Below are 22,861 nucleotides of genomic sequence, written 5' to 3'. Positions count from 1 at the left end.
ATTTGCAGAAATTTCATATCACAGTCTAAAAAATTTCCGTTAACATTTCAACAGCTGTTTAATTAATCTTATTAAATATGTACAATATGTTGTTGAAATTTCAGACCATAATGTCTAAACATTCAATTCTCTTTTCAGCTCCTCGTGACTTAAAACTTTAATTGTAAAATCAAAAATATACGTTACAAAAAATTAGCTACAAATACAAAGATGAAATGTACCATGGAAACTTGAGTCAGCTTACCGGATGCTCTGTGATCTCCACCAGAGATTGGACATCTGACTTGATCAGCTTCTCTATGTACTCATACAGCTGACCAATACTGGCCAGAGTCGGCCCACAGGAGGAGTCAGATGTGCCAAAAGCTGGTTCAAACTCTGGCCTATCATTAAATGTGTATGCCAGATAAAGGTCTTGCAGCTCCGTATTTTCACGAAAGGTAGCATGAGAATTTCCCTTCAATTTTTTAACACTCTGTTGAAATCCTTTGCGACAATCTCTCAATACCAATGCAGATAAAATCTCAGCAATTAGCCGCTGGTTGGAAGCGATATATTCTCTGGTTGATTGGTCGTTTAGATCTGAATGGCTGACCAAGAGCCAATCACAAAGCTGCTTTCTCAGGACGAAGGCCCCATTGTCATTAGGTTGGGTAATACCCAGCACAGAGGGTTGGTAACTGTCAGGAAGGTCATGGGAACTCAGATAGTTCATTAAGAATTCCAAACTTTCCTGAGTCGGAGTACAAATGTTACAAAAAAATAAATTCCACATGTCCTTCTTTGGTGTTATCAGCTGATTTTGTATAAGAGCAGACATAACTGAGAAGCTTTCCTTTGCTGAATGATGGAGACTTATCAATCTGTCAAGAAAATGGATAAAATATATTTTACTGTTGTACTCTTCTCCAAGGAAATCATTGCTTTGCATCAGTTTTCTTCTTTTATCTATTTATTTTTTTTGACCTTTTCAATACTCCATGTGTGGTGCTTTGTTAATGAAACATGTTTGTTTCTCGTTAATAACATAGACATAAAAACAATAATGTTCATTTGTCCTTTAATGATGATGTCTTCAGAAAACTGTCATTTCCATCAGATCTCTTCACTGAGTCTAATTGAAAATAATACAAATCCTGGTCTAACCTCATGAATATTCGTAACTCCAAGAATTCTCAACTTTTTACCCATATGAGATTGAGAAATCTTTTTCAGACAGAGAGAACTCTTGACGAAATTAACATTGATGAATTAACCTAAATATCTGTAGACACATGTATTGGATGACTACCTACCTAAGGACTGCTGCCCAGACCTTGTGCCAGGGGGTGAGGTCAGAGTCTTGTCTGCAGTGTGCCCAGTCAGCCCGGGCGCCCACAGCCAGAACTAATGCCTCCACAGACATCAAGCTGTAGCTCACTACTTCACTCCTGTGTAACAAAATATCATTTCCACAACTAGAGAATACATTTAATTCTACCTGCTAAACAGCTTTAATTTAGGGAAAGGAAAATACACGGGTATTAATATCAGGCCAGGAAAATGGTTACCAAAACTATCTGTCAGTTTTTCAATCAGGGTCTACATGTACAAACATGTAGATATCAATAACAACTCTTGCAAGACTGATTGTTACATGTGATATTTAACAAGGTTGTGTTCTCAGATTTCTGTCAAGAACTCAATACAGTTATGCTTGATGGTTTTCATTCTGTTGCTAACTTTTATAAAAAGTCTCTGTTCTCTCTTTGAAACTTTATCATGAGCACTAGGCAACATGCCGAAAACGCTTTTAGCAAGCACTTTTTGTTCACAATAAGACATGATGTATGTCATGTATGTCATAACATCTACTTTGTACCTCACATACCGTTTACATTCAGTGAGTATAGGGATAAGGGTCTGGAGCAGAGATGACACTTCCTCCCAGGGAAGACTCTCAGGGTGTTTCCTCAGAAGACGACTCAGTAACTGTAACCTAATGAAAACCAACATCCCTTTGGCATTGTACAATTTACGGGTTGAGCTGACAAACAACTCAACTCACATGTAAGTCATTTTTAGTAACAGAACTTTAAAAATCTTTGGCTATGAGGTACATCTAGAGAGCTGAAATAACACTATCTGTAGTTTTTTTCTATCTTAATATCAGGCCAGGCAATATATCTCTACAATATGTGTTGTCATGACAGTTAAGTCTGATGAAAGATACATTCTCTTTGTCAACAGGGCCCAGGTATAGAATAAAAAACAACCAAGGAAATAATATCCTGTGTTTGCCATTACTTTCTGGGACAAATCACTTAAATTACAACAATTCATGTGAGATTAATAGATATTACTGAGGTATATTTGTTATCTACCTATTTCAAACATAAAGCAAAATGTTAATCAACATAGAAAAATCAAGTACTTCCAGGGAAAATAAAATATTTAAGACTATTTTTAGATTATTAACAAACTTCAAGTATTTTCAAGAACTTTGACCAATGCAAAGTTTTCAATAACTCTCTATGACATAGATCATATCCACAATCAACACAATCTGTGAGGCTAATTGGACAGAATTTCTTTAACTCAGTTTACAGTTAGGTTTACCACCACCTAATGCTACAGTAAATATCTTTGGTATCACCCACCATGGTACTGTCTGCATAGTGCGCCCTGTGGAGGATATAGCATCCCTCAGTGCTGACCACCCAGACTCCAGTCTCCTCTTCTTAACCCCTGGTCCTCCATCCAAACTGCTGACCTGTGTCACCTCAATACAGCCAGGCTGCTCTGTGAACAACTGAACCATACATATAGACATTAATATACAGTAATATACAAGACAGAAAATACCACAATTATTATTTTGAATATACAATGGATCAAAAGTTCACATTTCTGAGTCCAAATGAAAAAAAATTAGGACTCGATTTTACTTAAAAAAAATTTCAAACCTGAATTTAATGTGCAGTTTACACATGTAGTCCCAGGAGGTTACAATTTTTAGATATTTGTCCTAAGTGTGACAGACAAAATACAGAAAGTTTAACAATAAGAAAACAAAAATCAAACGCACTTCTCCTGAATGTTAGTTAGTTTTCAGACAATTACTAACACAATGAGGCAAAATGTTATTTGATCAATCTCACCTGGTGACATAGGTCAGCTATCAACTCCAAGTAAGCAGGTTTGAGGATAGCTTCCTTAAAACTGAAGAAGGTAAATGTACACTAGAGTTAATACTACAGACAGCGAAATCTGAAGCAGGCACCATCAGATTAATCACTAATAAACACTGTTATTCAATTTTATTACTTTTTTTCCTTCACTGTTTTTTAAAAGTAAAATCACATGTCGATAAAATATTATTACATTATTTAATATTTATTTATATATTTCATAACGTCATACTCAGTTATTTGTGTTCTTAACATATGATGGAAGTCAGCTTCATGGGTATCGGTGGCAGGAAAGGGTTTTTCGAAAGTAAGTCGTCTACCACTCACTATCACAAAATCCCCACAAACAGTCAAGTTAATCAACAAAATCCCTAATCAAATGTTAAATAATAGAAATTAGTACACACAGTTCATGTACATCTGCACACTTATGTCATTCATACCATAATGCGAAACAGTCTGATAAACTTCTCTAAAAAATATATACATGTAATATGAAAATGCTGTGTTCAACATTCAAAACAACATACGTACCCAGTAGAGAACTTGTTTCTACCTCCCACCTGTCTCAGGTCTGAGTACACAGCATCATACAGCTTCCTCAAGTGACTCTGAGGTCAAAACACAGGACAATGTGAAAATTACATCAGGCTCTTCCAAATTCTAATAAAAGAATAGAATTTTCGTGAACATCCTCTTATAACTCTGATGTGGACAATTGCAATTTACATCCAACTCACATCTGAACAATACTAAGATGATACAAAAGTGGCCACTAGACTAAACTGTCATGTGACAGGACCTAAAATAACATCACAACATTGGGTCTACTTGACCAACCCTAGGTAACTGTCCAGTTTTAAAGCAAAGAACTTCACTTGAAACTTTAAGATCTTTCAAACTTTTGAAACTTCATCTGTAATTATAGTCGCTAATCTTTGAGTATAGTTTATTCAGAAGACATTACATCACATTTACCGCCCAAAGCTTCCAGTCATGAGCGAACGCCCCACTTTCCTCCGTGCGGGCCCCATGAGGGTGGTGTGCCATCAGCTGCAGGTGCAGAAACTCCTGGGCACATTCCTATTTATATATGAGATCAATCCATCGCGTCAATCCATAAATCACTGTTTACGTTTCATAGAAACCACTGCCAAATAGGCTGTGCGTATTCTTACGAACATTCCAAACATTCTTGTGCGCAACCCTAATTTATCTGGTTTAGGGCTTAACACACATCTCGCTGCACATGTACATATACACGGCAAACATCCCAATTGCATGTACTAAAGAATCACAAGTCTGAAATAATTTATAGACAAGCATTAAGGTATAGGTCTTCATAAAATATCTGTGCAGTTTTCCCAATGTAATCACATTTCTGATGATTACACATTGTAACAGTACTTACAAAAGATGCATTCATCATGGCAGACTGAATAACAAGCTCTAACTTCTAAGTGCAACAGTTCTTCAAATACCAAAAGGGGCATAACTCTTGAATTGTGAATTTTTAAGTGATTGCAAATTGGTTTTCTGCTATCTTGGCAGAGGCAAACAGTCAAAAAATTTAATAACTCTAGAAAAGTAACGCCAGAAAGTTTGTGGACTGACAAGGCCATATAGTACTGCGATATGATCTGTAATATAGGCATATACAAAGAGAGACATAGACGAACCTTTAGTCTGACTGTGGGTCTGTGTGTGAGCAGAAAAAGAAGGTTGATAAACACTTCCTCCCCTAGGCGACACACCTGCTTTCTGCCATTAGTAGAGGAATACCGGACAACTGTATTCATAGCCAACACTAAGTGCTCTATTACAACAGTGCTCTTCTCCTGCCTAATCAAAATATACAAAACAAAACAAAAAAACGTTGTAAAAGTGGAGATTTTTAAATTAAGACTTCAAGTTTCTTTTGTTAATATCTACCTCAAAGGCAGACATTTTTATTTACACGTAAGATTTACTTTCTGGTGTTATTGCACCAGGATTCCTCATGCAAATGTCTTAGTTAACAAATGTGGATGAATAATAACTGTTCTACATATATTTGGGACATAATAATATCATAATAACCAACAGTCACATTAATTCACCTAATAACACCTTAATAACCCAAATGATTTAATATACAAAATCCTACTAGTTTCAGGCAAATGAGTTTGTATTCACAAGGCATCAGTCAAATAAATTTTCCATGTTTATTAAAAGAGAGAAAGTCAGACACAGCAAAAACTTCAATCTAAAACACAAACAGTAATGACTACCCACCTAATATTTTTAAATACTTCAGTGAAAAATGCGAACAGTTTCTTTGGTCTCATGTCCAGTTGTTGAGATGCCCCAATGACAAGCGCATGGATTAACTGTGCCAAAATGACACGATTAAATCCATTAGGTGGGTCACAATACAGCTTAAGGTAGAGAGAGATCAGCTCTGAAAATAAAAGCCAACAGTCATTAGCGGAATTCAGACCATGTTCTGTAACACATTTCCTCATGCACGCTTGAATACAGACTCACCCTGTCACACTCTACTGGTCCACTGTATTGCACACTTCCTCACACACACATCTGAATACAGACTCACCCTGTCACACTCTACTGGACCACTGTGTTGCACACTTCCTCACACACACACATCTGAATACAGACTCACCTTGTCACACTGTACTGGTCCACTGTATTGCACACTTCCTCACACACACATCTGAATACAGACTCACCCTGTCACACTCTACTGGACCACTGTGTTGCACACTTCCTCACACACACATCTGAATACAGACTCACCCTGTCACACTCTACTGGACCACTGTGTTGCACACTTCCTCACACACACATCAGAATACAGACTAACCCTGTCACACTCTACTGGACCACTGCGTTGCACACTTCCTCACACACACATCTGAATACAGACTCACCCTGTCACACTCTACTGGACCACTGTGTTGCACACTTCCTCACACACACATCTGAATACAGACTCACCCAGTCACACTCTACTGGACCACTGTGTTGCACTTTCCTCACACACACATCTGAATACAGACTCACCTTGTCACACTCTACTGGTCCACTGTATTGCACACTTCCCCACACACACATCTGAATACAGACTCACCCTGTCACACTCTACTGGTCCACTGTATTGCACACTTCCTCACACACAAACTTGAATACAGACTCACCCTATCACACACAACTGGTCCCCTGTGTTGCACACTTCCTCACACATACATCTGAATAGACTCACCTTGTCAAATTTTACTGGTCAGCTCTGTACCAGATTTCCTCACACACATACACGGAATACACACTTACCCTGCCACATTTTACTGCTCAGCTCTGTGGCATCGTCTCACACACATACACGGAATACTCACTTACCCTACCACATTTTACTAGTCAGCTCTGTGGCATCGTCTCACACACACACACGGAATACACACTTACCCTGCCACATTTTACTGCTCAGCTCTGTGGCATCGTCTCACACACATACACGGAGTACACACTTACCCTACCACATTTTACTGGTCAGCTCTGTGGCATCGTCTCACACACATACACGGAATACACACTTACCCTGCCACATTTTACTAGTCAGCTCTGTGGCATCATCTCACACACATACACGGAATACACACTTACCCTGCCACATTTTACTAGTCAGCTCTGTGGCATCATCTCACACACATACACGGAATACACACTTACCCTGCCACATTTTACTAGTCAGCTCTGTGGCATCATCTCACACACACACACGGAATACACACTTACCCTGCCACATTTTACAAGTCAGCTCTGTGGCATCATCTCACACACATACACGGAATACACACTGACCCTACCACATTTTACTGCTCAGCTCTGTGGCATCGTCTCACACACATACACGGAATACTCACTTACCCTGCCACATTTTACTGCTCAGCTCTGTGGCATTGTCTCACACACACACACGGAATACACACTTACCCTACCACATTTTACTAGTCAGCTCTGTGGCATCGTCCCACACACACACACGGAATACACACTTACCCTACCACATTTTACTAGTCAGCTCTGTGGCATCGTCTCACACACATACACGGAATACACACTTACCCTGCCACATTTTACTAGTCAGCTCTGTGGCATCATCTCACACACATACACGGAATACACACTTACCCTACCACATTTTACTGCTCAGCTCTGTGGCATCGTCTCACACACATACACGGAATACACACTTACCCTACCACATTTTACTAGTCAGCTCTGTGGCATCGTCTCACACACACACACGGAATACACACTTACCCTGCCACATTTTACTAGTCAGCTCTGTGGCATCGTCTCACACACACACACGGAATACACACTTACCCTGCCACATTTTACTAGTCAGCTCTGTGGCATCGTCTCACACACACACACACGGAATACACACTTACCCTGCCACATTTTACTGGTCAGCTCTGTGGCATCGTCTCACACACACACACGGAATACACACTTACCCTACCACATTTTACTAGTCAGCTCTGTGGCATCGTCTCACACACACACACGGAATACACACTTACCCTGCCACATTTTACTAGTCAGCTCTGTGGCATCGTCTCACACACACACACGGAATACACACTTACCCTGCCACATTTTACTAGTCAGCTCTGTGGCATCGTCTCACACACACACACGGAATACACACTTACCCTACCACATTTTACTGCTCAGCTCTGTGGCATCATCTCACACACATACACGGAATACACACTTACCCTACCACATTTTACTGGTCAGCTCTGTGGCATATTTTTTCACACACATACACGGAATACACACTTACCCTGCCACATTTTACTGGTCAGCTCTGTGGAATATTTCCTCACACACAGTATATTCTTGAGGAGCAGACTGCTGTAGTCTGCGCCATAGGCCTGACATGTGAACGGGTCTTTCAGCACCTGTATGATGTGATTCATCACACTGAAACATTTTAACCTTTCACCTCCTGAAAAATAACCCAGAAATGTAAAAATAAATATAGCTGTCAGGGACAGCGATGCCGGGGTTAAAGCCAGTAGGGCCGGTATGTGCATGTATCGGCGCATATGCAATAGATGTGGATCCTTGTGCACTAGAAACAACAAGAAGTATACAGTTCGCCAAGTACCTGGTGAATTGCGACAGTTTCTTAAAAGCATTCCACTCTTGACTACCAAAAAACTATGAACACGTATATTCATATAATACTCCATGATTAAACCAGAAAAATGTACAAGGATATCAGCGGTGTCACAAGAGCTCCGAACTACTCAGGGTGGCATACTTACATTATTGTTAAATTCAAAAAAATACACATTGCCGGAAAATAAAATAAGACCATGATCACGCTTTGGACAATATTTGAAGGCGGGCATGTCCCTGCTTTTTCAGCACAGCTCAGTGATGTTCAGCACACAATGAGCACATATATAGCACTTTGCACTCAGTGACATTCAGCTTTACAGCTATAACAGTTTTCTGCCACAAGACTTCCGAAACATGGTGTAAATTGCGCTTTTTCGCACTTTGATAGCATGTCACACTAAAGAAAAGAACTAAAGATCCTGGTCATAAACGAATTTAAAATGCATTATATATCATGGGGACGTCAAAGTGCCAAATATAGTAAATCAGCCTTTGGAACTTCCACATTTATTAAGACACTTTGACGATTTTCCGCACACATACAGTACACATATAGCCCTTTGCACTCAGCCATTTTCAGCCTTACAGCTATAACCAATTTGTGTCATGTACCGTGCCAAACGGAGTATTTCCAGCTTTGGACAATATTTAAAGGCGTCCAATGTCCCCTCTTTTTCAAAACGGGTTAACGATGTTCAGAACACATAGGGCACATATATAGCACATTGCACTCAGTGATAATCAGCTTTACAGCTATAACCGTTTTGTGACCTCCATGTAGATGCTGTATTTTTGGGGGTAGCTCAAAGATTTTTAGCACACATAAAGAACATGTATAGCACTATTCATTGGGAGATCGTCAGCTTTACAGCTTTACCAGTTTTCTGTCATGTCATTTGCAAAAATGGGGCAAAATGCAATCTGCGAAAATAATATGCATCGTAGCAAAGAAATAAGAGGAGATTTGTGATCAGGACGTCAAACTAGGTCGGGTAGCTGGCTGTGAACATTTCTACTCTCATCTTAGTCATAAACGCATTTATAATGCATTGTATAACATGGGGACGTCAGAGTGCCAAATATCATAAATCAGCCTTTGAACAATTTTTCAAACACTGCAACTCCCACATTTAATAAGCCATTTTAAAGATTTTCCGCACACACAGAGTCCACATATAGCCCTTTGCACCCAGCCGTTTTGTGTCAAGTGACTTCCAGAAATGGGGGAAAATTGCAACTTTTCGCACTTTGATTGCAATTTGCGACAAAAATATGCACAACTGGAATAAAATAAGACCAGATTCGTGATCATGACGTCAAATTACGTCAGGTAGCATAATTAAAAGACTCGAATTCAAAATTTTTGATTTGAGATGACGTCACTTCCGTTTCCGTTTTTTCCCCGACATATTGCATTCTGCCTCTGTCAAAATAATTCACAGGCAACAGTTGTTCCATGTAGAGAATGTCAGGTCAATCGGATGTTAAGTTCAGAAGAAAATGCTTCCCAAATCTTTTAGTAGCAACCCAACATGGCAGCTGGGTCACGTGAACTGGGACACCTACACTTTTATTCGTATAAAAGGCAGTCCCTACTCCTACTACCTAGTTAAATTTCACGCATTTCTGCCATGCTAATTTAGCCGCAGACGTTTTTCAATTTTGAAACTTGTAAAAATAGTCATTTTCGTTTTGGGATGTACTACTTCCGGTTAGCTGACGTCACTTCTGGTTATATCAAATTTCTCTTCATGCCTTGGGATGATGTTAGGCCTTAAGACTGAGACTCCAGCTTCACTGGTTATGGAGATATTCACATTTTCAGTTTTGATGACGTCACTTCCGGTTTCCCAAAATTAGCATATCTGGACTCAGCGTCTAAAACTGCATCTGACAGGACTATTTGTAGGACATTATCTGTAAAAGTGTAGAAGTTATTAGCAAAAAACGAACTTTTCGGTCACATGACATGTTCACCCAATAGCCAGCTTCTATAATTTTTAACGCACAAAGTTTTCAAGGACACCCTGAATGTACGAGTGCAACTACAGTTTAAAGTTCAGATCAATCCCATCAGCCGTTTTGCAGAAGATTTTTAAAGGTTTTGAACAAAATCCAATTTGCACGACTTTGATTTTTGAATTATCAGTTTGATGTATTATCCATTATCTCTAAGCAATTTTATGATAAGATTTTGCCGGTTTTAGTAACTTAAAATGGTCTAGCAGAACTCACTTTTGTCAGTCACTCGCACCACAAATTTGACCAGGCCACTGATGTCTTGCTTCTTTTTCTCACGATTGTTGATTGCTGTTTGAGAATTGCTCTCCTTGGCTTTTCTCAGGCAATTTGTCTCCACCAGAACCAAGTCAACCACAAACTGTGTACCATAACAAACAAAATTCCAGAATATCTGTGACTGAGCGATTTTAGATCATTTTTGTAAGCTTGGATAAGTAAGGACTTACTTTCTCACCCTTGTCATAACTAGAATCCAGTTAGGTTTAATGATTCCTGTGAATATGAATAATTACAATCCTCACATATATACATACACAGCTAACATAAAATCTCCAAAACCTGCAAAATGTTGATAGTCAAATCTGTTGCGGATTTAGTGTCTATCAAATTCATATCGTCAAGCTAGCAATGTCCGACAACACCTACCTTGATTTACCGCGCTGTAAAACTCTTCAAAGCCATGAACTTTCCTTCTAAAATATGCATAACTCATGGTCTAATCAGATTCCACCATAGTTATTCAAACTGACAGGAGTTAGACATAACATGGGATGTGGCTGCAGTGAGAGGTATGTGCTATATGGAATAAATATGTCACACTAGACTTAGAAGTGCTAGCACAAAAAATAACTCTATGCACATCGATGTGTTAAGGGTTATGGGGGTGGGGCGGGCCAGTCATTCTGAGACAAAATAGGCTTGACAGAAATTAGTGGCGAAACAACGACAAGTCAGGCTACATCGATCAGCTGTTTGGCCTCTTTCCGTATCACCAGTATTGCCTGATAACACAGTGACTTTCCGCTGCCTGTTAGTTTCAATCAAAGCACATCGCTCACCATTCACAGCACTGCTTGTTACAAAAGGTAACATGGATGCCAGATGGACTTAGTATTAGATCCCTGGAGTTATACTCAGGTAACCTATAAAGGTTTTGCATACTTTGAAAACACTATCCCAGGCAAACAGGCTCTTTTCTTTGCTGATCTGCTTAGCATCAGTGTTATCATCCAAGGCTTTCTGTACTACACTTTTCTCCAAAAGCAACTTCAGTTTCTCTGTCTGTTTCTGAAAGAGATACAAACCAATTTAACACTGATCTTTTAGCATAAAAGTACTTCAATGTGTTGATTGTGAAATTCGAACAAAAAAAAAAATGAACTGCATTTAAATGATTTCCTGATCTACATTCAGAAAACACCAGTAGGTGGCCTAAATTTAGAAGTTCGTAAAACTGCATAGTGTTCAAGTAAGGTGATACGTTCAAATACTTTCCTCTAAACCAAAATGGGGCCTCCGTGGCTCAGTTGGTTAGCGTGCTACTGCAGCGCAATAAATTAGGAGCCTCTCACCAATGCGGTCGCTGTGAGTTCAAGTCCAGCTTCCTCTCCGGCAGTACATTTCCTTCCACCATAATGCCGCCATTGTATAAGTGAAATATTCTTGAGTACAACGTAAAACACCAATCAAATAAATAAATAAATAAATCTAAACCAAAATAAAGTAAAATGACATTGTCATACATAGATATTATTCAGCAGATATGAAACTTACCTTTCTTTCTGTGACTTTATCTGTGTCCAGTGCTCTACAGCAATGAATGAGGTCAGATAAGCTATCCATGCTGATTGCTGTCTCCTTCAGAAAGGGAAACTCATTTTGATGTTCTGATACTGTGAAGAATTGAAATGATGAGAGGTAAAGGCTTAATACCAGTAATGTACATACTAACAAACCAGTAACTTGTCCCCGTTAAAGGTTTTTTTATAAATATAATAATATCCATAAATATTCATCCAAATATAAATTAAAGAACACTTGTAAACACTTATAACACTTGCCAAAGAATTAAAACCAGTAGGCTAATTAAATGTAGGAGTAAACAAACTTGTACATGTAAACTCGAAAGCAACTCCAAACTTGAAATATCCATTCTAAAACTAGACCATTACATGTACCAACAATTTCTCTAACATCTATATACTGAGTCTCCATCTTCCTACTTAGCTGTATTTTGTTTTCCCCTTAAAAATGAAGTACACTTTAAACTGACATAAATTCAGCGTGTTGTTCATTCAGTCAAATGGTGGGTTACTGTATCCATCATGGCCATGCTTTGGTGTTTTATCTAAATAAAATCCAATCTTGAACAGCGTCCAAAAGAAAGTTTGATTTTATGGTGTCATTTCTCTCTTACAGTGCTCACCAAATGATCAACAAGCCAGGAAGGTTATTATACATCTTTAATTGTTCTGTCAGCTGTCACACCTGAGACAATGCAAAAAGAAAATGAAATCGACATTCATAAAAAAATTGGTAGATTTTGTTTGAATTATTGACAAGTTAAATTTAAACAGGAGTTAGTTCTGAAACATTTGGTTCAATAATCTGAGGAAAACACACAGAATTTTGCTTATAATTGATTTTTTTTTTTTTTTTTTTTTTTTGATTGGTGTTTTACGCCGTACTCAAGAATATTTCACTTATACGACGGCGGTCAGCATTATGGTGGGTGGAAACCGGGCAGAGCCCGGGGGAAACCCACGACCATCCGCAGGTTGCTGACAGACCTTCTCACGTACGGCCGCCAGCATGAGGTGGACTTGAGCTCACAGCGACCGCATTGGTGAGAGACTCCTGGGTCATTACGCTGCGCTAGCGCTTTAACCGACTGAGCCACGGAGGCCCCGCTTATAATTGATATTATAATTGATATTACAACAATGAATCAAATGTTTAACCTACTCACTATACCTCTCTTTTTTTTTTTTTTTGCATCTTTATTTGTTCTGAAGTCATACAAATTTATTTTACATCACACAGGTTGGACAACACAAGGCATGATTTACAATATTTGCTAGAACCAGGCCTAAACATAGGCCTACATCTTTCATAGCCGGCTCTGCTGGTTCAACAGCGCCATTAGGAGCTACTGTAAAATCATGTCTTTAAGCTGAGTTAGTTTGGGACAGCTCCCACCTTATCTTGCCTAAACCTGTGTGAAGTCACAGACTCCCGAAATAATCAGTGATATGTCTCACTAACATAAGGTTTTCACAGCTTTAAGCTACCTTACTGAATGCTTTATGGGCCAGCATAAAGATCGGAATGACAGACAGCAGGGCATAAAGAATGAATTTCAGAGGGGTCAGCTACACATGTGACCATAACACAAACTGAAATGTGCTCTTTTTGACTGCTTGCATTGGTAAATGTTCACGCAAAAGTTTTTGTGATACGGTCACTTATGTGTAGCCTAATCTTCTCAAAATCTGGTTTTAACAGGTTATTCTAAAGTGATGTATGTAAGTATGAAGCACCAAACGCTTTTAAAATGAGAAGAAATTGACACTTTGGCAGTGAGTTGACTTGCTGTAAAATGTTGCTGTCGTGACAGTTATGAGTAGGGCATGAAAGCAAGATACCACGGAATTACCACTCGTAAATGGCAAGGAATGAGACAAAAAATGAAATTGTGCAGAAGACTGCAAAGTCATAAGCAAATATAATTCACCTGCCTTTTGCCCATGATACATAAGTTTGGGCACCTATTTCTGTTCAGCCAACCTTCTCGCCAGAAGGCTCTGTTCCAATACAGGAATTTTACTAAAGATGTCCTTTCAACAATGAACTAGATCTTACCCAATATAAAAAGTTCAACGCCGATTTCTTTGCTAGGCTGTTTTTATATTTGTACTCACACTTACATAGTCATGACTGGGTCCCATTCATCCCTCAAAGAAGTGTCAGAAAATTTTGGAAAACAGTCTTTTACTAGCTTCAGTTACTCCAATAAAATCTTTAGGATTTGAGACCACCAGAGAGAAAAAATCCCGAGCTATCGATATCCATCCATATTTCAGTGAGTTCAACTTCTCCGCTTGCTTGAAGTTCACAAAGATGGCCGCCTATCATATACACCATCTGGGTTCCTGGGCAGTCATGAAAACTGGGAACCATAATAACCACTGCATCCAGAATCATAACAGACAGAAGACAACGGCAATTTTGGGAATTTCAAATCAGGGGACAGGTTGATCTTAATTGGATCAAATATGGATGGGTACTTACCTATAGAATGATCAGTATTACAAGGTTTTATTTGTCTGGCAGTCTCGGACCCAAACCATTTTAAAGGAATAACTGGACATGCCAAGAAAGTTTGGAATCGTACGTTCTCCAAAATTTTCCGATGCTTCTTTCAGGGGTGACTGGGAACCAGACATGACTATGCGAGCGCCAGTACAAATATAAAAAGTGATGTGATAGTTACCCAGGGCTAGGCTGACCCATGCATTATTTTGATGATAAAGACGTACAACAGGCTAATTCCAAGTTTACAGGCAGAAAATCTAGGAGTAACAGATGCAACATAGATATTGACGGACAAAGGGCTATGTGCCAAAGCTGTCACAGTAAGTAAACTTAATTAAGTCAGATTTCTGCAAATTTGTTTTCAACCATATCTTGGTTAATATTATCATTATTTAACATTGGAAATATACAGCATACATGTAAATAAAACAACCAATAGTTAAGATTAATCTAAATTATGTTCAAAGATAGCGACATTTCTCTCGTATTTCTCATATACATGTATTACCTAACATGTAAAGCAACCCTAATGTGGTAATGTGGGGCACCCCACCTGTGCTTTTTGAAAATATACTTTATACTAGTTAACAGCTAAAGAAAAATAACCGACAAAAATCTCTGGATGATCAATTTGACACTGTTATTGCCAGAAATTTCCAAAAATGTGGGTAGGGTGCCCTAGAGGGATGTACAACGCTGGTCTTGAGTCACAGTTCGTGTCATTGAGGTTAAAATTTATACAGTCCTTCTTGTTCTTGTCCACTAAATGTTTGACAAGATAGTGAGATTGCTCTGAGATTAGGTTTGACGAAATTTTGTTTGGTCAGTAATGGCCCGAAATCGACATCAGAGCACATTCCATTTAAAAAACCTGATACGGTTACCTGCCCTTGTCAAATGTGTTGAGGCTGTCGGTAAGGCATCTTAGGGAAGCAGCACTAGATAAAAGAGCAGTGGAAATCCATCCTGCAACAAGGAAGCACATTACATGCCATCTAAGGATCCCTTCGTCGTCATATGGCTGAAAAATTGTTAAGTACGACGTTAAACCCCAAGCACTCACTCACTCACACTGCCACTGCATCAGGTTTTTAAAAGGAGCACACTCTGATGTTAGTTTGGAGCCATCCATTCTGTAAGACGGGTGGGAAGTTGGAGGTCATGTGACAGCCCTTTCCTGTCTAAAACAAAATGGCCGCCCAATGTTAAAGCATTGGGAAAAAGGTTACTTTTTGGCACTTTGCTAACGACCAGTAAGGCCTAGTTGTACAAAATAATATCACAAATGCTCTGCAGAAATACTTATACTATCTTGAAAACTAACGGTTACATAAATCCAACAAATACAAGATTGCTGACAGAGATTAAATAGGGGGCCTAAAGGTTTTTTTGTATGCAATAAGGTGGTAGAACCGTTTTTTTCTTTTGTTAAGAAGGTGATCATGTGTTCTCTAGCTTCCGATTCGTCATACAGAATGGCCGAACAAAATTTTGTCCAAACTAACAATAAAAATTAACATTAAAGCAATTTCATACTAGAAATTACAAAATTTAGCATGTTAAGTGTATAGTCTTGATATGCTTAGTATACCCTTAGTGTTCTGGGGGTTATTTTGATGTGTTGGTTGTAGTGCTATATAAAAGAGGGACAAAGCTATAGTCAAATACAGATGTGCACATTTTTTGACAACTGCCACATCCGGATAGCTTTAAAACCACAAGTTTGACGTGTGGTACAAGACGTGCGTAAAATCTTATAAGAAAACATATCCACTGTCAGCAAGAACGCGTAACAAGTTGTATGCTCTGTAATCATTGATAAGAAAGTACAATTTGCTTATCCAGCTTGTAACAATAAATCTTACACGCTATCATGGAGTAGAAGGAATTTTATCTTCACAGTTTCGCTTTTCGTTTCCAGTCAGCCATGATGGTCTTTCCCGCGAGAAAAGGCAGGTAAACAATCCATAAGAAAAATAAACATCGTTTTGCTTTATGTTCCATAAAACAGACAAAAAAGTCATTTATAGTTTCTTATAGGTGGTTCAGTACATTGCATGAACATAGGTTTTGGTATTTATTTTATTTTTTGATGATAAACAATAACCCACCTTATCGACTATATATATCTAGCAACACTCTCCACGCACTTGCCCCGCGCATATAGCAACGAACAACACCGGCGGAATAAATACGGCTACTTGTTGACGTTTGTCAGTATTCGTCTTTGGTGGTAGGAACGATTACACGATAAATTCGGAACTACACAGAGATGTCTTCATACAGAGTAAGTATTTCGTTAAAATTTGAGTCGGATGAATATCTTAGAATTTTCAACGAAAGGGAGAATTTGACATTTGTAACAACCACATGTTTGTGCATGCTCAGATATGTTGTTGTTGTATTTGACTGATGATTCGATTTTTAAAAATTGTATCACCAGATATTTTCTGATTGCCTTCTATTTTTAGTTACGTCGAATTTTCGTGGAAGCCCATATGAATACAGAATATAAGTCTTAGATTCGCGATATTTGGGAGATTTTGTGAAATTGAATATCAGTTAATTCGTGATCGGATTCAGACTGAGTAAAACATGCTGTGACCAGTAAACACTAGCCTAAAATGTGCGAGAGATAAAGATGTTCACGTCATTAACTGATCATATCACATAACGGTTGGCCACATATTAGCCCTGGAAGCTGTTGTATAATGGGACTGGCGCTTGCATAGTCATGTCTAGGTCCTAATCATTTCGAAAGGAAACATCGTAGTTTTGGAAAGCAGTCGATTACTAACCTCCCCGCCCTGTCTAGTTACTGCTTTGCAATTTTTAAGGTCCCAGACAGCCTGACAGATAAAATCCAGCTGCAACTGCTCCAACAGTCACTGAACTAATGTACGCACCATGCAGCCCGGTTCAAAGCTGGAAGTTTGTCCCTGCACAGTTCAATTTAGGCCAGGCACCACTTCATCCATGCTCCGTGTGGAGCAGAAACACTGAGAAAGCCAGCCACCTAGTATGAGATTTCTCTAATGTTAGGTTGCCAAATTTGTTTGGTCATGGATGGCCCCAAACCAACGCCAAGGCATGCTCCATTTAAAAACCTGATACAGTTACCTGTCCTTATCAAATGTGTCAAGGTTGCCGGTACAGCCGTTGGATTTGAGGAATCTCGGACCCTTGCAGCCTAGGAAGTAACAGATGGATGTTGTGCTTACGAAAAATTGACCAACAAAAAGATCATTGAAAAAGAATACTAGTGTCTGCAAACCTAAGCATGCTGTGACATTGGTTTAGGGCCATCCTTGGCCTAGCCTAATGTTAGATCAATCTGGGACTAACTGCCTTTATTCCCCACATCGCTGCTGTACCTCACTAGGAACGAAATACCTCCCACTCGCTCACCTGAACAGGTCACCGGCCACCAGGTCGTCATCATCACAATTCAAGATGCATTCCCTGTTGGTTTTGCAGTTGGTGCAACATGGTGGCCCGTGACCTGTTCGGGTGACCTGTTCGGGTGAGCGAGTGGAAGGTATTTCATTAAGTGGCGGGCTTCCTCAGTGTTTAGCTTCATGCAGAGTGCAGCTGTAGAAATTGCAATTTGATTAAGCGGTGTGGGCACTAACTTCCAGCTTTGAACCGGGTAGCATTTGCAACAGTGGTTAGTTCAGTAACCGTTGGAGCAGTTGTTTCTAGATAAAATCCTGAGCTGACAGTCATCCCAAATGCAAGTATCCATTCATATTTCATCAAGCTCAACCTGGCCGCTGATTCCAAGTTTTCATAATGGCCGCTGTCTGTTACAATGCTGCATACAGTGGTTATCATGGATGTATGTATGGATATTCACCTTTACGTTGATCGATCCACTCAAGATTTCATCTGTCTGGTGGTCTAGAGTTCTTGGGCCACATATTCCTACTATTTGCAGCCGCAAGGCCCTGGAACCATCATAACCACAGTATCCTACATCGTAACAAACAGAAGACAGTGGCCATTTTGAAGACTTGGAATCAGTTTTTTTTTAGAACTTTTGTAACCATGAAGAACCTTAAGGAAATAAAACAATTTACAACTTTGTACATGATACATAACATCTGGTGCTTAGTTAAATTTTAAAATTGTCATTTTACAGGCTGCAGATTCTAAGAGAGAGGAGTTCAGAAAGTACCTGGAAAAGGCAGGTGTTTTGGATGCCTTAACTAAAGGTAAGTTTAACTTCTGTACATGTGTTGGCAAAGAACAGCTAAAATTTCAGTACATCGCATACCATTAAATTCTGTTCAGTTTTGTACAAGTCAAATTATAAGACATGGTTGAGTAGGTGAATTTGATTTTTTTTTACAAATTGGTTTATTATTTTACTTGTTTAGATTGATATGACAGTCTAGGCAACAATGTATTTATTGCTTTTTCAAATTTTATTATACTGTACTGTTGAGAAGTGAAATCCTTGAATGAAGTCTCTAGCTCATATAACTCCAGTTTCTTAACATTCGCTCTCATCTGTTTCAGTCTTGGTGGGCTTGTATGAAGAACCTGAAAAGCCAAACAATGCCTTAGAGTATCCTTTGACTGTGCAACCTGTATTGTAGATAAACAGCACATCAAAGTTACTATTTTAGTTCTTGCATATATAATTGAATAGTTATACAGCAGAAATTCTTTCTAAAGTAAATTAGCTTTTATTTAAAATCTGCATGTGGGAGATGAAGATGAAAGGAATTTGCCTTGATTGTGGTTTTCATCTGCACAGCCACTAGGAGCTATTTTCGTTAGATAAAATTTGTTGGAGCTTTTTCATAACTGAATTACAAGACAATTTACTAAAAATTAATACTTCATAGAACTCTTAATTTTCTCAACTTTTTTTAAAAGTAGCTGTACAGAACTTCCAAACATCCACATACTGTTAAGACCCATATTATGTCCATCTGTATGTATTTTCCAATTTTGTTTTTTTATTGGAGGCACTGTGCTCATGAGTGAAATACACGAACATGTATAAATTGAATTTAGCATACCATAGAGCTAATGTGCACCTGTAAAGTTGTTAGAAACCAATGTTTGGTAATATGATAACTCTGTTGGTTCTTAATCAGCCAGATGAAAGAGGCCCTGTTTCTGAGTCCAGTACATCATAATTTTTGAGCTATTGCCATCTCACTATGGAGCCTTAACTGTATCAGTTTTCTGAAGCAGCATCTAGGGGCCAGTGGGCCAGAGACTGCAGATGTTGAAGCCTTGAAACTAGAAGTCACAGAACTCAGACAGAAAGTTGAGCAACTTAATGAAGAAAATGCTGAACTTAAAACAAAGGTAAAATCTTAAAGCTTTATGGTTTGTCTTTGATTTACCTTTGACATAACCAACTAGGATATTACATGCAATGTGAATGCTTTTTACTGTTTTCTGTTGTGACATATTCACTTAAATGTACTTAGAATTTAGGTAGAATTCCCTATGCTTCCATGAATTATAATAGTAAAATTGAAAGAGCCTTTAAGAAAGTCCCATGTGATTATTCACACTTTTATTAATTGAAATTATATATATTTTTACATAATGTTTTCATTATTTTGATTTCTTCTAGTATTGCACTTTGTCATATTGTTGTTTGATTGTATTGTTAATGTCATCGGAACAGGATAACTGCATACATGCAAGCTATGGTCACAAATGACTAGATGTAATTAATTCACATAGAAACTATTTTTGAATTTTGTTGAAAGAAAAATTGTAACATAATGACAAAAGACATTAATATATTTTTGTGGCGAAATGGGACATTTAAAAATACATCTGATGTGACAAGGTAGGGAAATTAATCATTTTCCGAAGTGGTAAAGAAATTAGGACGGTAGATGTATTATACTCTTGACAGTTTTGCTATCTCCTTTGTCATGGCTCTGCATAGTTCAGCAACGGCTTTAAGTAACCTGGTTTGTCAGGTACCTTGATGACATTGATTTACTCCTGGCATCCTGGCTTCATCCACTCATAAACTTGACCACATTCATGTAAGCAAAAAATGTTTCAGTATGACGATCAACACCAGTGAAATAAATAAATACATAAGCATAGTATGGTTTCTTACTTGTGTATACCTTCTTTGTCTTTGTAGCTGTCACAGTTTGAACCCGAAGCAGAAGAACCTCAGGCTGAAAACTGATCCATGGAATTCTCATATAGACATTTCATTTTAAGAGCTTTAGTTTATTATCATTTGACTCAACTCACTATGTTTCATTCGGGTAGAAGGACACACAGATTTTGTCTTTTTTAAGTGTGTTCAACAAGTGATCTTCAGTTACTGGTACATGTACAAGATTGTGTAGGATTCTTGTTAGTTTCTGTATACATGGGGTATATGTTCTTTGTTGATTAGTTGATGGTAATTTAACACAGAATGACTATTTTCTGGACTGTATAAATGTGATAAAACCTTTCACTGATGCAGTCATGCACCCATGCAGTCCATGAAACAGATTTGTTAAAAGTTGATCAACAAATGCTGTCACCTTTCATTTTTTTTTAAATGATCCATAGTAGTTGATTCAAAGCACATAGAGATCAAGTGTGGCCGAGTGTTATGTTTACTTATGTTTGTTAAGAACTTTGGAGGTTTTGCTGGTTTCCTGCTATCCAGTGTGCTCTGCAGGACCTGGTGAGCTAATGCTGAGAGCAGATTGTTTATGTGAAGATAGTACAGGCATGGGCTGCCTTCCTGGACCATCTCTTGCTATAAAGCTGAGAATCCTCATCTTCATTTGTGACTCAACTATGCCATGCAGAAGTCAATAAAGATAATCTTCTGTTAACTGTTGGTTGTTCTGATCATTATTGGTTTGTTTTTCGAAAAAAGGGCAATGATTAAGAGAAAAAATAGCACTGAATTAATCAGGATTTTTTTTCGTTGAGGAGCATATTATTATGATGCAGCAAAGGTGTTTGGTGATGTGTGATGCAAAGTTTTGTAGGCAGAGATATATCGCTGTGACTCATAATGATTTTTTATTTAAGCACTTGTGCAAGTCAGCCTAGATCTTCGAAACTATAGCATTTCGTAAAGCATACGGCAAGTCAACATACATTATACTATAGAGCAGTTTTGCGGCATTGAATATGATCAGGAAATAACCACATCATCAATATTGTTGGATTATCACGGGACAATGAGCTTGTTTGAAGGTAAGCGAAAGTGTAAATTGCAACATCGATATTTATGATCAGGTTGAACGATCGTTTGCCGACCCGAAAAGTAAAACCTGTGATACATCTCAGCGCATTTTCGCTTAACTTGATTTATGCATTCTTGTAACTATTAGGGCACATGTATATGTCTCGTCGGGTGTGCGTTTTAACCTAGTCAACTATATTCCGAAAAAGTATTTGCCTGAAAATACTGAAGTTTTTTGAAATTAGCTCCATAATACTCATACATGTATTTGGGCAGGCACAATTGTCATTTTTCCATTCTTAGGCCTTTCATTGCTATCTATGTTAACTTTTCTCCTCTGGTATATGTTTAACATCAGTGTTAACATCGTTTTGCCAAACATTTATTTATCTGTCTAGGATGAGATCATCGTGATTTATGTCCCCAATAGATTTCAGACGGAAAATACCCTATTTTACTGAACTTGATTTGGTTCAAGGCTTGCCCTACCGTTGTCCTATGTGGGCGATAATGTTGGGAAGCAGGACACGAACTATTATTGTAACTACCCAACTAATATAATCATCATAAAGATGACCAATAAAAACTTTATCAGAGAATATCGTTTTGCAATGTTCAACGAACAAAATCCATTCAATTTTTTAAATTCCACACAGTACATATGCTTTTCATGTATTGGCCATATATATATAGAGTGTTATGCAAAATGACGTCTCGTAGGCTATGTATTTCCCTGTGGGTACATTGATTGAGACCTTTGTACGTTCATTGTATTTTAGGAATACACAAATAGTTAAAGTGACATGAGAATATAAGCTCTGGTGGCGAAAAAAATCGATGCGACGTATGCTCTGGTCATAAAGGCCAGGGCCCAGTTTCACAATGCGGCGTGTAGTCCAAGACATTTTTTTTATCGTACATTTGTCCTACGATATTTTGTTGCCCTACCGTTGTCCTATGTGTGCGATTATCG

General features: G+C 38.4%; 2 protein-coding genes across 2 annotated transcripts in view; one reads left to right on the top strand and one right to left on the bottom strand.

Annotated features, from left to right (window-relative positions):
* LOC135463626 (serine-protein kinase ATM-like) overlaps nucleotides 1-16,722 on the bottom strand; it is a 48,999-nt gene extending 32,277 nt beyond the window's left edge. Inside the window, exons 1-15 of the mRNA XM_064740970.1 lie at nucleotides 16,568-16,722; nucleotides 12,814-12,875; nucleotides 12,162-12,280; nucleotides 11,550-11,675; nucleotides 10,602-10,746; nucleotides 8,023-8,187; nucleotides 5,445-5,610; nucleotides 4,850-5,012; nucleotides 4,149-4,253; nucleotides 3,705-3,781; nucleotides 3,141-3,201; nucleotides 2,640-2,791; nucleotides 1,871-1,978; nucleotides 1,296-1,430; nucleotides 245-863 (exon numbers count right to left, since the gene is read on the bottom strand). Coding sequence (XP_064597040.1) covers nucleotides 245-863; nucleotides 1,296-1,430; nucleotides 1,871-1,978; nucleotides 2,640-2,791; nucleotides 3,141-3,201; nucleotides 3,705-3,781; nucleotides 4,149-4,253; nucleotides 4,850-5,012; nucleotides 5,445-5,610; nucleotides 8,023-8,187; nucleotides 10,602-10,746; nucleotides 11,550-11,675; nucleotides 12,162-12,230 — 2,091 coding nt within the window. The 5' untranslated portion in view covers nucleotides 12,231-12,280; nucleotides 12,814-12,875; nucleotides 16,568-16,722. The remainder of the gene's footprint in view (nucleotides 1-244; nucleotides 864-1,295; nucleotides 1,431-1,870; nucleotides 1,979-2,639; nucleotides 2,792-3,140; nucleotides 3,202-3,704; nucleotides 3,782-4,148; nucleotides 4,254-4,849; nucleotides 5,013-5,444; nucleotides 5,611-8,022; nucleotides 8,188-10,601; nucleotides 10,747-11,549; nucleotides 11,676-12,161; nucleotides 12,281-12,813; nucleotides 12,876-16,567) is intronic.
* Nucleotides 16,723-16,861: 139 nt separating this feature from the next.
* LOC135482321 (c-Myc-binding protein-like) lies at nucleotides 16,862-22,482 on the top strand. The gene is made up of 5 exons (XM_064762249.1): nucleotides 16,862-16,989; nucleotides 18,844-18,916; nucleotides 19,224-19,272; nucleotides 19,898-20,027; nucleotides 20,833-22,482. Exons 1-5 carry the CDS (start codon nucleotides 16,975-16,977, stop codon nucleotides 20,878-20,880), a joined length of 315 nt encoding a protein of 104 aa, XP_064618319.1. The 5' UTR covers nucleotides 16,862-16,974; the 3' UTR covers nucleotides 20,881-22,482.
* The last annotated feature ends 379 nt before the right edge of the window (nucleotides 22,483-22,861 follow it).

The sequence above is a fragment of the Liolophura sinensis genome, chromosome 1, assembly GCF_032854445.1.
Source record: "Liolophura sinensis isolate JHLJ2023 chromosome 1, CUHK_Ljap_v2, whole genome shotgun sequence".
Lineage (NCBI taxonomy): Eukaryota > Metazoa > Mollusca > Polyplacophora > Chitonida > Chitonidae > Liolophura > Liolophura sinensis.
Note: the sequence above shows the minus strand (reverse complement) of the source record. Positions and strands in the feature narration are given on the sequence as shown.